This window comes from Podarcis erhardii (assembly GCF_964252035.2).
Source record: "Podarcis erhardii genome assembly, chromosome: 14".
NCBI lineage: Eukaryota > Metazoa > Chordata > Lepidosauria > Squamata > Lacertidae > Podarcis > Podarcis erhardii.
Genome location: NC_138503.1, coordinates 36,088,667 through 36,105,016, shown reverse-complemented (window position 1 = coordinate 36,105,016; position 16,350 = coordinate 36,088,667). Strand labels below are relative to the sequence as shown.

Sequence of the window (16,350 nt, the reverse complement as noted above, 5' to 3'; positions counted from 1 at the left end):
CACAGCAGGAGAAGGGTTTTTTGTGACAGTTGGGGGGGGGTCCTATTTCCTTCCCTTCGGAGCCTGGAAAGGACTACAGAACTTGTGTTTCAGTTGGTTGGGCCCCTGAACAACAGCTCTCTGCTTAGAGCAAGGATAGGGAATAGTGTTGATCAAGCCAATATGGTCCATGGTCAGCAATGAAGGGAGTTGAAGTCCATCAACTTCTGAAGGGGCTACAGTTTCCCCATCCTTGACTTAAGATGGTGGGAATGCCATGCAACATTTTGCTGCAGGCCCTGCTTGTAATACCTAGTTCTCTAAAGAAACCTTCAAGTTCAGCTTTAGTTCCTCCTACCTCTTTTCTTCAAATAGCACTAATGCGAGCACAGAGTGGTCTTCCAACTGCAGGTGTTAATGTCACTCATTATTTGACTCATGCTGTTGGGAATTGTAGTTTAAAATATCTGGAGTGCTCCACCTTGGAAAGCTGTTGCAGATTGTAGCCTTGGCCTTTTCCATCATGCCCAGGAACATCTTTTTTCTCTCCTGCCCACACTTTTGGCTTTGTGTAATATATCTTAACTGAGGAAGACTTTTGTGAAGCTTGAAAGCTTGCTCACTTCTGTGTTGTGACTTTGTTTGGCCCTATTAAAGCCAATGGGAGAACATTTGAGCATAGCTGTCAACATTTTGCTTTTTTAAAGGGAAATTCCCTTATTCCCAATAGGATTCCTCACAAGAAAAGGGAAAAGTTGACAGCTATGCATTTTAGTCTCCCAGAACAGTCTGCAGCTGATCTGAAGGTAACCATTACTGGGAAAAGGAACTTCAAAGGCAGATTGTGAAGCCTTTGAATTGCAGTATTTCAAGAGGTTCAGTGCTATCACTTGTGGGCTGAAGGACTACAACTACCTGCCCACTATCCCTTTAAAGCACATTCTTTCCTCAAATAATTCAGGGCTCTAGTTTATATCTCACAGAGCTACAATTCCCAAGAACCCCTTAACCAACTACAGGGTCCATAATTTTTTGAGGGGGGGGATGTGTTTTAAAGATAAAGGCTGTGTACACACTATATCATGCTACATGTCTTAAATGAGTTACTGATGAAGGATTGTGCTATCAAACATTTTGGGTGAGAATGGTTTGCTTAGGTTTATTGCATTTTTTAATTGCTTGTCACGATGAAAAGCCTCCAAGTGATCTACGAAAAGAATAAAATACATACTAAAAATGTGTAAGCATCCAGTCACTGGTACCCGAATGTCCACTGCAGGGGGTGATGTCTTTGCTGCCAAAATGACAAAGTTGGTTCCAGGAAAGCCTCCCCGGAGAGAGCACTTCCTAGGGGTGGGGATCTACTACAGAAAAGGTTTGTTCTATCATTGCTACCCTCTAGACCTCCCTTGGAGGAAGCATGCAAAAAATGGCATATGACAATTTCAGGGTCCATATGGATTCATAAAGGGAAAGGCAGCTCTTTGGTTATTGGTGTTCTGAACCATATACGGCTCTAAAAGTCAATACAGTACCAGCACTTTTGAGACCAGAAACAAATTGGTGGAGAGTGCAGTCAGACCAGAACCAGAGTTAAGCATTCATGTTTTGTCTCCGTTAACAGCCTAGCAGCTGTTTCCTGCACCAGCTGTTGTTTCCTAGCCAGCCTCAAAGGCAGCCCCATGTACGTGTTGCAGTAGTCTAACCTGTTAATAAGGCAATTGTCACCACCTGTACTTTTCTGTGCTTCCTTTCCCTCTGACCTCACTGCAATCCTCACAAACATGTATATTTGTACCTTCATTCATCAGGCTATACCATAAATGTGTAAGTCTTAAGGGATCCCAAAACTATTTGATTATACTTCTTCAATGTTTGGATTTCTCCCCCAATGGGCCCAAACTTGTTGTTTAGTCGTTTAGTCGTGTCCGACTCTTCGTGACCCCATGGACCAGAGCACACCAGGCACTCCTGTCTTCCACTGCCTCCCGCAGTTTGGTCAAACTCATGCTGGTAGCTTTGAGAACACTGTCCAACCATCTCGTCCTCTGTCGTCCCCTTCTCCCTGTGCCCTCCATCTTTCCCAACATCGGGGTCTTTTCCAGGGAGTCTTCTCTTCTCATGAAGTGGCCAAAGTACTGGAGCCTCAGCTTCACGATCTGTCCTTCCAGTGAGCACTCAGGGCTGATTTCCTTCAGAATGGATAGGTTTGATCTTGCAGTCCATAGGACTCTCAAGAGTCTCCTCCAGCAACATAATTCAAAAGCATCAATGTAATTTTTATTTGAATCACAAATTATCAGGAGGTGTGCGTTAGGAGAAGCAAGCCCACACTGAGGTAACGTGACTGTGGGCTTTACAGTCGTGGCACATTCTAACACGACGAGCAGGGCAAAGAAAATGTGTGGTTTTGGGATGCTACGTTCTCTTCCATACAACGCCACCCTCTCTGGTAAGAGTACAGAGGGAAAACTCATGTGCGTCGAGAGAAGAAAGCGTGCGCGTTTCAGCTGCAATGCTTTGTGGGTGATGTAGTCTTAGCCCTTGTATCCAATACCAAAACAGCCGGCTTTCGACATTCTTTTGCGGGGGGGGTCTCCCTTTGCCTTACCCCTGTGCCTGCTGGGTAATGTAGTCCTTCCTCATTTCCTGCGCTGCTACAGCTGGGATTAATTTTTGCACATTTCCAACTTGGAAAGCGGCCAGCGTCGCGAGAAATAATGTTGGGTGTTGCCTGGCTGGGAAGTCGAGAGGTTCTCACGGTGAGGACTCCGTTTCCCGGAGTGGCTGCAACGTACGGACTACAATTCCCAGATCCAAAGGGGCGAGGAAGGGTTGCCCGTTCCAGGGGGCTTACCGGCGTGGTAAAAGGAAGGCGAGGTAAAGCGGGAGGGATGGAGACGCAGGTGGGCCGAGCAGGTGGAGGGATGCAGGGAGGAGAGAGGCGGGAGGAGCGTCTAGAGACCGTCTGCTCGCCATCAGTCCGATGAAGCCGCTTACGTGTCTCTAAGAAAGAGGAAATGCAGCGCCGGGAATTGCCCTGGGGCAAACGAGGATACAGATTTGCCTACAATTTGCAAGTGGCAATTTATGCATACAGATGCAAATTTAGAAATAATTGCTGTAATTTAAACCAGGAATAAAACGCATCTCGCCATAGTGGGGGGAAACTGGACAGGTCAGCTGCCAGCCTGCGGTTTGGGGGTGGGCAAGTTCAAGCCCTCCCCACACTGCTCTTGCTTCTGATGGGGTTTGCGGTTGTTTTTTTTACCTTTCAGCTACAATGGGACCAGGCAGCTCTTCAGCAGAGGGCTGTCCTTTGTAAAGTAGGGGACACACAGACACACACTATCACAATCTGAACGCTCTGGCATGGGTATGAAAATGTAATGCACTTACATGCACTTTATAATTTTGCATCTTTTTTAATCCCCCTCGTTATGGGAAAAGGAAAGGTGTTAAGCAGTGTACTGAAGCAGCCAGGGCTGCTGGGTGAGTATTTTGGAATGATCCTGTGAGGTGGCCAATTCTCATGCAACAGTCAACCTGTGTCCAACCTTATCAACCACCCCTTGTGGTACAGTATCAGCCGAGAGGGTCCGCCTTCCTTATAGCAAGTTTCGCAGCTGAGTGTAGATTTGAACCTGGATCTTTTCTTGTGTATAAACTGCTCCCCGCACTCTACCATCTTCCAGATGCAGCTGAGCACCTGGCCTTAAAGCATTTTTCCTGAAGGAGGTTGATCACAAGGTTCTCCCACTGCAAGCTCAGCCTGCAAAGGATCACTGCTTGGAATGACAGATGTGTAGGATTTTGGAGCAGATGGGACCCAGGGGCCAGCACTTTTTGCTCTTCCCCTTCTTGATGATCTTCCTTCTGCCTGGATATTTAGCATTGCTGGACACTGATGGAGGCTGGTGAGTAGGGACACAGTCAAAAAATGGATCAGTGAGAATTGGGTGGCTTCTCCCTCGTATATAATCCCTTCATGCATGAACTCACATTTTGAAAGGCTCCCATCCTCCTGTATCACATTTTTGCCTCAATTTCAACCAATGGCCTGTTTGTTTGTTTGTTTAATTCACTCATTGTTGCACAGTCTTCTTTCCCCGCTTTAGGGCCGTGTCTTTATTTGTTAAACTTTAATTGTGATCGCTTTAGCATGACCTTGTTGTTACTGTGTTAATAGCCTTGAGAAAGCAGGACCTGTAGAATGTGGAAACAAAGAATGAGCTGGAGCTGGTTTTCAAGTGCTCAGGTCTGATTCATTCAGGGGGAGTCAGAGAGAGGGGAAGTGAGAATAGGGGTGTCAGAGAATAGGGGGTGTCGGAGGGGAATGGGGAGTGTCAGGAAGAGAGGGGGGGGAATGCTCTGTATCCACCTTTTATTGGTTTGGCCTTGCCTTGCCCCCACCCTGCATTCGTCATCTGAGGCCCTTCTTCATGTGCCTCCTCCACAAGAGGTCTGGCAACACGAAAACTGGCCTTTTCTGCAGTGGCTCCCCATTTGTGGAATGCATTCCCCAGGGAGACTCGCCTGGCGCCTTCATTATACATCTTTAGGCAGCAGGTGAAAACAGTTCCTCTTCAACCAGGCCTTTGGCTGCCTAACACTCTGTGTCCTTTTAAATATATTTGTGGGAGGGGAGGTTTTTGTTTTGTTTTGTTTCTGTTCTTGGTTTTTATTATGTACTCTGGGGGGGTTTTCTGTATTTTTATGCTGTGAACCATCCTGAGATCTTTGGATGAAGGGTGGCACACACAATTTTTTATTTAAAAAAAATCTAATAATAACATGCTGCCCCCAGAAAGATTACTCTTGAGAGAATGAGGCCCTCAGCTGTAAAAAGGCTCCTCGCCCCTGCTATAAATGGATATGAAAAATATCCTGTATTTTAAGGACTGCCTTTCTCCACCTCTTCTCCCCTCAGGTTGACAAGCAGCCACTCTGCGTTAATGGAAGAAGACAGCTGTACCATTGAGAGGAGGGATGCCACACTAACCTACTCCCAGTTCATTGAACAGTAAGTGGCAGGGGTGTTTTTTCTGCTTACCTGTTTTGGTCATAATCAGGGGGCTGGAGGTGGGGTCCACATTCTTGGGAAGGGAGGGAGGGAGAGGTCTGTGAAATCATCATCTTCATTATACCTGCACCTTCCTTCAAAGGAGCCAGGACAGCAAACATATCAATAGTAACACAGATAATTTTAAAAAAGAAAAGAAACAGTGCAAAACAGCCATCTAAAAAGAAGTTTATAACTCCTAAAAGCAATCACCTATTCTTAGACTAATAATTTCAAGGTTGCCAGGACAAAAACCTTTAAATGCCTGGCTATCCAGGCTTGGAGGGTTTCCATCCTTTTCCACATATACACAAGGTTATCACAGGTGACCTTTTTGCTGTTTATGAGCAGCACAGTCCTGTGCGTGCCTACTCATTAGTAAGACCCACTGAGTAGCCACATGATACCCTGCTTTATTCCTTGGACAGCATCTGAGGTGCCATAGGTTCCTTGTTCCTATTATAAATATAGTGTTGAATCTTAGGGAACTTCCAGAATGATGTGTTGGCTGAGCATTCGTCCTGATTTGTTTGCCAAGAGATTAGAGGATGTTGGCTATTTAATTAGCATTCATTCTGATCTGTTTGGTGATAAGCCAGATAAGCAAGTGTTATCCCATACTTTCAAGTACATTTCCTCATCACTTTGCTTATCTCAAAAAGACTGAACTTCCTCAGGTCTGTTCCACAAGACCTCCCAATCAGCTATATCTGCTCAACATGAATTTGCATGTACTTGATTGAATTCCAGCCAGGAATAATGACAGGCGTGTCTTTGTTGTTGTTATGGTGCCTCTTCAAAATCTTCCTTTTTCTTCTTGAAAGTGGAGGTTTTCATCCCCATCTGCATCTGTACATAGGAAGCTACCTTATATCTAGTCAGTTTCCTTGGTTCATCCAGCTCCATATTGTCTACACTGGCTGGCAGTGGCTCTGCTGGGTTTCAAGCAGGGGGCATTTTTAGCCCTCCCTGGATTGACCCTGTGACTTCTTGCATGCCTTCCCATTTGACATGAAAATGTTTTAATATATGCAATTGTTTTTTAAATGTAAGATTGTTGGAACTGTGTTTTTATTGTTAAATCACTTTGAGATGTTTTATAGGCAGTGCATAAATGAAACGAAAATAAGAGCTGCCTGTTATATACAACAGTGGCTGACATTGGTGTCTCAGATTTCAGTGGCACCTGTGCAGTGCCAAAATCCAGCAAGCCACCCCGCCATCTCTTGCCTTCTGTTGGATGTCATAGTTGTGGCGCCCCCTGCAGCACCCCAGAAGCTCTGCACCCAGTGAGATCGCACTGGTCACTTCCCCCTAGATCTGCCTTTGCGTACAACAGCTGTACCTGTCTTATTTGCTTCTTAGGTATGCCTTCTCTCGGCCAGTTATACTCCAAGGAATAACAGACAACTCGGTGAGTGTCCCCAAAACTGCACATTCGGGTTAAACATTAGAAAGAAGACTTGGTGCTGGCCGAATTTCATAAGCTGGATCTCCAAGGTCTCAGGCCTGTGTCTCTCCCAGTCCTGCACCCGGAGATCTCTGGGGATTGAACCTAAGATCTTCTGCATGCAAAGCAAACAGATGCTCTGCTACTGAGCTGTGGCCCTTTCCTTTAGGAACACAGGAAGTTGCCTTATTATGCCAAAGTAGATCATCGGTCCATCTGGCTCAGCACTGTCAATGCTGTCAGCAGCTGGCCAAGTTTTCAGAGAGGAGTTTTCCCCCAGTGGTATCTGGAGATGCAGGATTTGAATCTGGGATTTTTCGAGATTCCTTCCAACTCTGATTCTACTCTTATCTCCTTCTGTTACCTACAGGAGTTCCAGGCCCAATGTACCAAGGACAAGCTGCTGACCAGGTTTGGGGACCGCCCTGTCCGTCTTAGCACCGCCAACACCTATTCTTACCGCAAAGGTGAGGGCAGGGTGGCCAAGATGCTTTCTGGAAGGAACTGGAGTGGGCTGGGCTTGAGCCGTGCAGCTTGGCCCAGATCTGGCACTCTCATTATAAAGGACGCTGTTCTTACTTGATATTATTATTATTATTAGTAGTAGTAGTAGTAGTAGTAGCACAAGGAGAAGGGGATGACAGAGGACGAGATGGTTGGACAGTGTTCTCGAAGCTACCAGCATGAGTTTGACCAAACTGCGGGAGGCAGTGGAAGACAGGAGTGCCTGGCGTGCTCTGGTCCATGGGGTCACAAAGAGTCGGACACGACTAAACGACTAAACAACAACAACAAGCAGTAGTAGTAGTAGTCCTGCTATTTACCACTACTGCTCTTTGGTTAAAAAAAAAAAAAAGAGGTGCCAGTATTCATATATTGATAAAAGTGGCTGGCAGCACAAAATGAGAGAGATGAGAGACTCCATAACATTGAGGACAATTGCAAAAAAACAAAACAAAACCCAACCATGACAATGATTATTTTTCCAAATTCCTAACTCTTAGATTGGCCTTAGATTTCTAAATTTTCCACAGAGCCCCAAAGGTTGTGGACCCCTTACAAACACATGCGATAATAGGCATGCACACCAAGCTGAATGTTTGCTTTTCCAAGGCTGCATATAAAAGCAATCATAAAAATAACATTTGCAATTCAATTAAAGAAAGCTATTTGAAATTACTAGGAGTGGAGGAGGAGTGGAGGCAGAAAAGGAAACTTTTTGTGGTCCGTGACCCAATGTCCTTTCTTGCCTTTCCTGCAGCTTCTTCATACTTTTCCACATCTGAAGCAGTTTTTCAAGGGCTTAAAAATATATATTAAGTCTGTGAAAGTATGAACAAACCTTTTTCAAGAACCTTTTAAAAAGTGCTTATTATTATTATTATTATTAGTAGTAGTAGTAGTAGTATTTTATTTATTTAGGACATTTCTCTGCCACTTAATTACACAAATCACTATTCACTGTGTAAAGAACACAGTTACAGTGGAAATGAAAATTGGTTAAAGCTATACAATTGTTCCCTTTAAGAGTGAAGGTGACTGTTTACAGTCTAGTCTAGTCAATTTCCTGGTTCCATTGAGTTGCATGATATGAAGAGAAGCAACTATAATGAAGTAAAGAGGATAGGAATTAGCAGCCGACTTCCAACCTCGCCCAGCCACCAAACACACCTTTTTTCAGCCTCCCTCTGTTTCAGTTGAATCAAGCCACCAGCACTGGCCTGGAGTTAGTTTTACAGTAGTAATTCTGCTTGGAGCCTGAAACTGCTGCCGGACTTAAGGAACGGTTTGTTTGCAATTACATTTAGATCAACCACCTTTCTTCCAAAGGAGCTCAAGGTGGCCTACGTGGCTCTCCCATTCTCTAGTGATCTTCACAACAACCTTCTTAGGGAGGTTAGGCTGAGAAGGCCTGATTGGCCCAAGTCACCAAATTCGTTTCCTGGCTGTGCTGGGATTTGAACTCTGGTCTGCCAGGTCCTATTCTGACACTCGCCACTACAACAAACTGGCTCTGAAGCTGCAGCCTGTGGACCTGCAGAAGGCCAGTTGCTCCACTGTGAATGGAAAATGGTCAGTAGTTCATAGGTGGGGAACCTGTGGCTCTCTGGATGTTGTTGGACTCCCAAGTCCCATCATCCCCAGCCAGCAGCGCCAGTGTTTAATAATAATAATTTATAATAATAATAATTTATTATTTATACCCCGCCCATCTAGCTGGGCTTCCCCAGCCACTCTGGGCAGCTTCCAACAAAATATTAAAATATAATGGTACCTCTGGTTGTGAACGGGATCCATTCCAGAGGCCCATTTGCAACATGAAAGGAATGCAACCTGCATCTGCGCATGCGTGTGATGTCATTTTGCGCATCTGCGCATGCGTGAGCGGCAAAACCCAGAAGTAACCCTTTCCAGTACTTCCGGGTCGCTGCGGGACGTAACCTGAAAGAACGTAACATGAAGCAAACGTAACAAGAGGTATGACTGTACAGTAATGTATCAAACATTAAACAGGGCTGCCTTCAGATGTCTTCTAAAAGTCAGATAGTTGTTTATTTCCTTGACATCTGATGGGAGGGCGTTCCACAGGGCGGGCGCTACTACTGAGAAGGCCCTCTGCCTGGTTCCCTGTAGCTTCATTTCTCACAGTGAGGGAACTGCCAGAAGGCCCTCTGCGCTGGACCTCAGTGTCCGGGCGGAACGATGGGGCTGGAGATGCTCCTTCAGTTTAGAGGTGATAGTTGCTTTCAGAAACACCTGGAGGGCCACAGGTCTCCTCCATCTCTGGTCTCGTGCCAAGTAGGACAGCTCTTTGAGGGAGATGCATTCCCATTGCCTACATTCAGCATCACTGACTTCCTTTTTGCAGTTGACCTGCCCTTCCAGGAGTATGTGGATCAATTGCTGGAGCCGCAGGACCAGACCTCTTTGGGGAGTGGTGAGTAGGGCTTCCCACAACACTAGAACTCGGGACTGTCTGATGAAGCTGAACGCTGGAAGATTCGGGGCGGATGAAAAGAAGGACTTGCTCATGCAGTGCCTAGTGAAACTACGGAACTTGTCCCCATAGGAGGCAATGAAGGCCAGCAACTTGGATGGCTTTAAAAGAGGATTGGGCAGATTCCCAATGGCTACTAGACATGGTGGCTCAGCTCTGCCTCCACTTCTAGAGCCAGTAATGCTTCTGAATACCAGTTGCTGGAAATTTCAGGAGGGGAGAGGGCTCTGGGACGTTCACATAGGCAACAGGTTGGCCACTGTGAGACGAGGATGCTGAACTAGACGGGCCATTGGTCTGATCCAGCAGGCTTTTCCTATGGTCTTCGGTACTGTTTTGTTCTTGGAGGCTAAGGGGAGAATATAGGGACAGCTCAGAAGTCACAGGAGAGTTGGAGCAGCCTCCTTGCTCTCCCTTAGCCTCCTTCAGCTAATACTGCCCCTCCATGAATCCTAGCTGTCCTGTCTATATGCTGCCTTTAGTTTTTACTGATGCTGCACAAACCTCTTTTGCCCCCAATCCAGCCACCTTGCCCATGCCCTGGCTTTCCTCTTGCCAACTACAGGATTAATAGATGCAATCCTACTCTAGAATTCCTTCCCCTGCTTTTTAACTCCTGCCTCAAGAGCTGAGCTTGGCCTCCATCCTGCCATGCAGTCCCTGGTGGGTCGTATTCAGGGGCCGATCCCTTGCTTCCCCCCTCTCCTCCCTGCACAACTGGCAGTGCCACCTTTTTGCTCTTGAGACAGCAAGGCTCCACTTGCTGCTGGCGCAACAGGAAGGCTAAGCTTCTCTTCTCAGCCCAGCTCTTTGTTCAAGGGACTGAACATGTCCCACCGTCATGAAAATCCAACAGTTTGCTTTCGGAACGGGACACAAAATTGATTACAGGATGTTTTTTCTGTTAAGTAAAGGTCTACGGTTGTGCTCTCTGTCCTCCTTGCAGAAACACTCTACTTCTTTGGGGACAACAACTTCACGGAGTGGGGCCCTCTCTTCCAGAAGTACACTCCGCCACCGTTCCGGATCCCAGGCACCACTGGAGCCTACAGTTTTGGGATTGCAGGTCAGTCACTGGTGCATCAAAGGGATGGAAAGGCAGCCGGCACTTGGGAATTGTTATTCAATGTGTGCTTTGAAGGGGCCTGATCCTCACCCCGAGCCTACTCATGTAGATATTTTGCCCCAATTGCTCTGTTTATTTTTATTTTATTTATACGCCACTTTTCTTCCAAGGAGGTCAAGGTGGCATACATCTTTCTCCTCCCTCTCCATTTTCTCCTCACAACAACCCTGTGAGGTAGGCTAGGCCGAGAAGCAGTACCTGGTCGAAGCTCACCGGGTTTCATGGCTGAGTGGGGATTTGAACCCTGGCCTCCCGGCTCCTAGTCCAACACTCTAACCACTACACCACACTGCCTCTCAGGCTCTATTGGGGTTTTCATTTCTGTGAATTTCAGCTGGTTTCAAGGCAGACCCCAGGCCTTCACCCTCGATTTCTTTCTTTCGCGGTCTTCCATAGGGATAGGGAAACTCAGACCTTGGGGCCGAATGTGGCCCTCCAACACTCTCTGTCTGGCCCTTGGGACTCTTTCCAGGTCATGCCCCTTCCCTCCAGGCCATTCCTCTCACCGACGCTACTTTGCACTCTCCCTGAATTTTTTTGCCTGGCTGTGGAATGTGTCCTTGAAGGCTTCTTGCTTGCTTTTCTTTTAATGGTCATGGGATTCCGGGCATAGCCTTTCTGAGGGAAAAGTGCCAGTGAATTGGTTATCTTGCCACCTGGGCAGAGAGACGGCTGCAGGATTGTTCAAGGTCATAGTGGTGCAGCAAAACTCAGCAGCTGCAGCTGTGTAGCCCTAACAGTGGGTACACTCTCCAGTGCTGGGAAGTGCTTGGCTAAAGGAGAAATCTACCCTCCTATATCGAAACCTTATGGTGTGAAGAAGAAAACAAGAGCAAAACATCCAAGTCTGGTAATGGGAGCAGAGAGAACCTGAAGCAGCAGCAAGATTATTCCCGTGGCATTTGCTGCCATCAGCCTTCCTCTGAGACAAGGGAATGGTCTGAACACCTGGATCCTACTCAGCCCAGGTTGGAGGCAAGTCCTTGAGTTTCGTAGCGGAAGAAAAGCAAGATATGTAGCTCTTACATTTACAGTGTAGTGTTCTCCACCCCCACCCCCATTTTGTCGTCACAACTCCAGGAGGCAGATCTTTTAATGTTGTGTTTTAATTGCTGTAACCCGACCTGGGACAGTAGGGAGATGGGCAGGTAATGAATTAACTAATAATATCAGTAAACGGACTGAAAGCCAGTGGCTGGCCCAAGGCCAGTCAGCAAACTTCATGGTGGAGCATGGATTTGAACCCATGTCTCCAAGGCCCTAATGCAACACTCCAATCGCTGCACCACACTGTCAATCAGAAATATAGTCTATAAGCAGCCCAGCCATTGGGTACCGTGAATCAGCCTGCATAACTCAGTTGGTTAGGGCATGGTGCTAATAATGCCAAGGTTGCAAGTTCGATCCCTGTAAGGGACAGGTGCATATTCCTGCATTACGGGGAGTTGGACTAGATCAGAGCTTTCCAAACTGTGTGTCGTGACATGTTAGTGCAGGCATAGGCAAACAATAATTCCCATCATCCTTGACCCCTGGTCCTGTTAGCTAGGGGTGATGGGAATTGTAGTCCCAAACATCTGGAGGGCCAGAGTTTGCCAATGCCTGTGTTAAGTGTGTCGGCTGCAGTGTGTGACATGAGCGCTGGACTGGGAAGGAGTTAGTTTAACCTCTGGTTTGCTAGTACAAGTGTCTAAAAAGTGTGTCGCCAACATGAAAAGTTTGGAAAGCTCTAGACTAGATGATCCTCAAGGTCCCTTCCAAGTCTACAATTCTGTGATCTATGTCTTGATGGTAATGCTCCTTGAAAAGAAATGCTAATTTCCTCCCTTTTTTTCCCTTCTGCGGTCGTTTGCAGGCCCCGGCTCGGGAGTCCCATTCCATTGGCACGGCCCAGGTTACTCAGAGGTGATCTTCGGCAGGAAAGTAAGTGCTTCGGCTGGAGCAATGAGAGGGGCTGTGATCGCCCACCTTTGCATGCAGGTGGTCAGCCTGCACCTGCTAGGTGGTCTTGTTTGAGACATCAGCCGTGGGCGGGGTGGGGTGGGGGGCTCAACTGGACTGGATGCTCTTCAAGAGCCTGTTCACCCACCATCTGGGTGGCCACAGGTTCCCCATCCCTTTTACTGTTCCTGCCAGCTAAGCCCTTCTCTCTGTCTCCATAGCGCTGGTTTCTGTATCCTCCAGAGAAAATGCCAGAGTTCCATCCCAACAGAACAACACTGTCTTGGTTGTTGGATACATACCCCTTTCTGCCTTCGTGGGAGAAGCCGCTCGAGTGCACCATCCACCCCGGAGAGGTGAGTCACGGCTGTGGCCCGTTTTCCAAAGTTCCGGCCCTTGCCTACATTACTCTAGGGCCAAGTCAAACTGTTGGTCCATCTTGCTCAGTGTTGCCTGCACTGACTGGCCGTGTTTCTCCAGAATTTCAGGCAGAAATCCTGGCTGGTGCATATCTACACAAATTGCTGCACTCTAGGGTGGCGCTGTGGGTTAAACCACAGAGCCTAGGACTTGCCAATCAGAAGGTTGATGGTTCGAATCCCCACGACGGGGTGAGCTCCCGTTGCTCGGTCCCTGCTCCTGCCAACCTAACAGTTCGAAAGCACCCCAAAAAGTGCAAGTAGATCAATAGGTACCGCTCCGGTGGGAAGGTAAATGGCATTTCCGTGTGCTGCTCTGGCTCACCAAAGCGGCTTAGTCATGCTGGCCAGATGACCCAGAAGCTGTACGCTGGCTCCCTTGGCCAATAAAGCGAGATGAGCACTGCAACCCCAGAGTCGGTCACGACTGGACCTAATAGTCAGGAGTCCCTTTACCTTTACCTAGCCTGCCACAAGCTTGTGTGGCATCTTTGGTCAGGTGTCTTGGGCCCACTGCTGTCACCTGCTCTGAAATTCGCTCTGCAGCCTCAGAAGGTTGACTTGGATTGTTCTTTAGGAGATCTGCTTTGTCTCGGACTGCTTGCTTAGCTTCCACTTTTGCTTCAAGTCTCCAGTGTTCTTTCATTGCAAGGAAGCTAAAAGTGATAGCACAATCCCCTGAAACCTCTCACAGCAGGGGTGTGTAACAATAGGGACTTTAGCAAGGCATGGTGTTGCCAGGCCCCTTTAGTCCTTGCTTTGTTCTCTCCCTTTTCTCTACCTTCCCTACAGGTCCTGTACTTCCCAGACCGATGGTGGCATGCTACCTTGAATCTGGACACCAGCGTTTTCATCTCCACGTTCCTGGGTTAGCAGATCTGCATGGTGGCTCCTCCTTGGCCTTCTTGCCACTACTGCGATAGTGTACGAAGAAGCAGGATTTGTCGACAACATTTGGGGAATCTGGGGCTAGTGATGGTGGGGCCACCCCAGTCTCTCATTGGATCATAGCACAGAATTAAGGAGAAGGCAGGTGGTGGTCTGCTAGTGGACTTCCCAATGTTTTGGACTACAACTCCCATGATCCATGCCCACTGACAATGCTGGCTAGGGCTGATGGGAGTCTTGATCCCCTCCAGATGTTTGGACAATGTCACCTACCCCTCGTCTGAAAGATGACTTGCTGTAGCCTTTTCTAATCTGGAACCTACTAGAACGCATCTTCCAATAGCCTTGACCACTGGTTCTGTAAGCTGGGTTTGATGTGGAGGGTTGTTGTCCAACATAATCTGGGTAGCCATGGGTTTCCCCATTCCTGGGTAAAAAATGGACAAGATGATGATGAATCAGAAATTTCCAGTGACCACCCTTTGTAATAGGCAGGTCCTCTAATTATAGCCTTACATTCCAGGAAGGAAATGTGACTTCCAAATGACTTAAGAGTTGAAATTTTGAGAGTCCTCAGAGGAAGTTAAATAGGCTCTTTGCATGTAGTCACCTGTGATAAACAACAGTAGGGTGCTCTTTACAGCTGGATGCCCATTTATTTTTTAAATAAGCCCTATTCCTAACTGGTTTAGCTGGTGCAAAAAATTAAGCTGGTGATGTTGTTTCTCTTTCTTTCCCACCAGCTGGGTCTCTGCTAAGAAAAGCTTCACTGGTGAATTTCTGCATATCAGGCTGATGTTAGATAGGGGAGCAGGGCTCACCCACAAATGCAAGGTTTGGGGAAACTCGAGTTTTTACAGATCTTCTTTGTACCACAAAAATATGACCTATTCCAAGTTTTCCCCGTTGATTCCTCTCGTCTTCGCTTCCTGCCATGAAGCCCCAGTTCCATTTTTTGTTTGTCATTCATCGTCTCTGGCAGGAAACCTCTGGCCCTTCAGTTGTTCATGGGCCTCCCATCTGCATGGCCGATAGTCTCGGGTGATGACAGAGCTCCAACTCAGCAATACCCGGAGGGCCAAAGGTTTCACACCTCTGTCCAAGGCAATCGGGGATCACATCAAATGCACTTGCAGAGGTGTAACTCAGGGATGAGGGGTCTTGTGCCCTCCAGCTGCTATTGAGACTCCCCCAGCTCCATCAGTTCCAGCCAACATGGTAAGTGGTCAAAGATAATGAAAGTTCTAGCTAAATGACAGCTGGAGGGCCATGCATTCCCCAAGCTGCAATTTAGTGTTTTGTGGACAAATGCTGTCTAAATGATTTCTCCAGCTACATGAGACTTTCCAGGAACACGTTTGCCTCTAAAGTTCACTAGTTTGCGATAAAGGCAGACTCAGCCCTGCTTCTGATGCCAAATTGGATTTGCAGGTTTAGGTCACTCACATGCATTCATAGGAACATGGGAAGCTGTTGTCAGGCTGTGTGCCCATCCAGCCCAGGATTGTTGAGTGAATGGCAGCAACTCTCCATCAGTCAGATAAGAGCCTTTCCCATCAGCCCTTTTAACGGAAGGTGGCTGCCATGGAGTTCCTACATGGCTTCTCAGCTTGAGCATGGTGCTCAAGTGATAAACTGCAGGACCAAAAGGGCCTCCGCCGTTCCAGCAGGGCAGTTTACACCAGGGGTTGTGAACCTGTGGCTAGCCAGCTGCCGTTGGACTCCAACTCCCAGCAGCCCCAGCCAACATAGCCGGTGGTGAGGGATGATGGAAGATGGAGCCCAACAAAATCTAGAGGGCGACAAGTTCCCCAGGTGTGGTTTACCCCTCTTCAAATTAAATTAGATCTGCTAACACCATTTTGCTTCTCAAAGTTTTACCTTTTTATAAAAAAGAAAACGGGTTTTGTTTTGCAAAGTTCTTTTCAGAAAAGATGGAACAAAGGCAGCAAGTGGAACATTTGCCAGCGGAGTGCCCCCATTTTATAGAGAACAGCTGGGCTACATGTGTGTGCTTGTATGGGGAAAATCTCAGCAATAGAGTTTGAGAGCCTTCACTGTCTGCATTTGCTGGATGATCCTTGTTGTTCATGCTGACCTAGGAATAACAGTGGAGGGATGGGCAGGGAGTGGATGGGACCAATTTCCAAAGAAGTGCTTTTGAAAGTTGAGTCTGGACTCACGCTGAACTGTTTTTTCTTTGCAAGTGATACAAAACAAATGCAATTGTTTCTTGAAAGCAGTCAACTTCATTTTTGGATTTAAAATATATTTCAAAAACCTGAACTGTTTGTAAAGTGGTCTTCACGTAGTTTTATTCTGGGGGCTGAGTGGGGGGAGGATATAAATGGGAAAATACATTAAAAACAAGGGCAGTGCTCAGTTTTTAAAGAGAGGCTGCACTGCTGAGGTTTGTGTGGGCGTTTTAAAGGAATGCTAAAGGAACTCTGATCTCCAAGTATATAGTAAACAGGTTGTGATTGTTGG

At 47.1% G+C, this 16,350-nt stretch overlaps 1 protein-coding gene across 2 annotated transcripts; it reads left to right on the top strand.

The window, feature by feature from the left end:
* Positions 1-2,749: 2,749 nt before the first annotated feature.
* Positions 2,750-16,149, top strand: JMJD8 (jumonji domain containing 8). Of its 2 annotated transcripts, none has more exons than XM_081840052.1 (10): positions 2,750-2,859; positions 3,675-3,896; positions 4,910-5,002; positions 6,407-6,455; positions 6,862-6,958; positions 9,361-9,429; positions 10,436-10,555; positions 12,471-12,538; positions 12,778-12,912; positions 13,768-16,149. In XM_081840052.1, exons 2-10 carry the CDS (start codon positions 3,781-3,783, stop codon positions 13,846-13,848), a joined length of 828 nt encoding a protein of 275 aa, XP_081696178.1. In that variant the 5' UTR covers positions 2,750-2,859; positions 3,675-3,780; the 3' UTR covers positions 13,849-16,149. The 2 variants fall into 2 exon arrangements, with proteins under 2 accessions (XP_081696178.1, XP_081696179.1); XM_081840053.1 differs by having other exon boundaries at positions 2,856-2,885.
* The last annotated feature ends 201 nt before the right edge of the window (positions 16,150-16,350 follow it).

Bases quoted from the DNA above. Each gene is read 5' to 3' on its own strand.
- JMJD8 (XM_081840052.1), top strand. From the start codon at position 3,781: ATGTGTAGGATTTTGGAGCAGATGGGACCCAGGGGCCAGCACTTTTTG. The intron at 12,539-12,777 runs GTAAGTGCTTCG...CTGTCTCCATAG, and splicing joins AGGTGATCTTCGGCAGGAAA to CGCTGGTTTCTGTATCCTCC. The intron at 12,913-13,767 runs GTGAGTCACGGC...CCTTCCCTACAG, and splicing joins GCACCATCCACCCCGGAGAG to GTCCTGTACTTCCCAGACCG.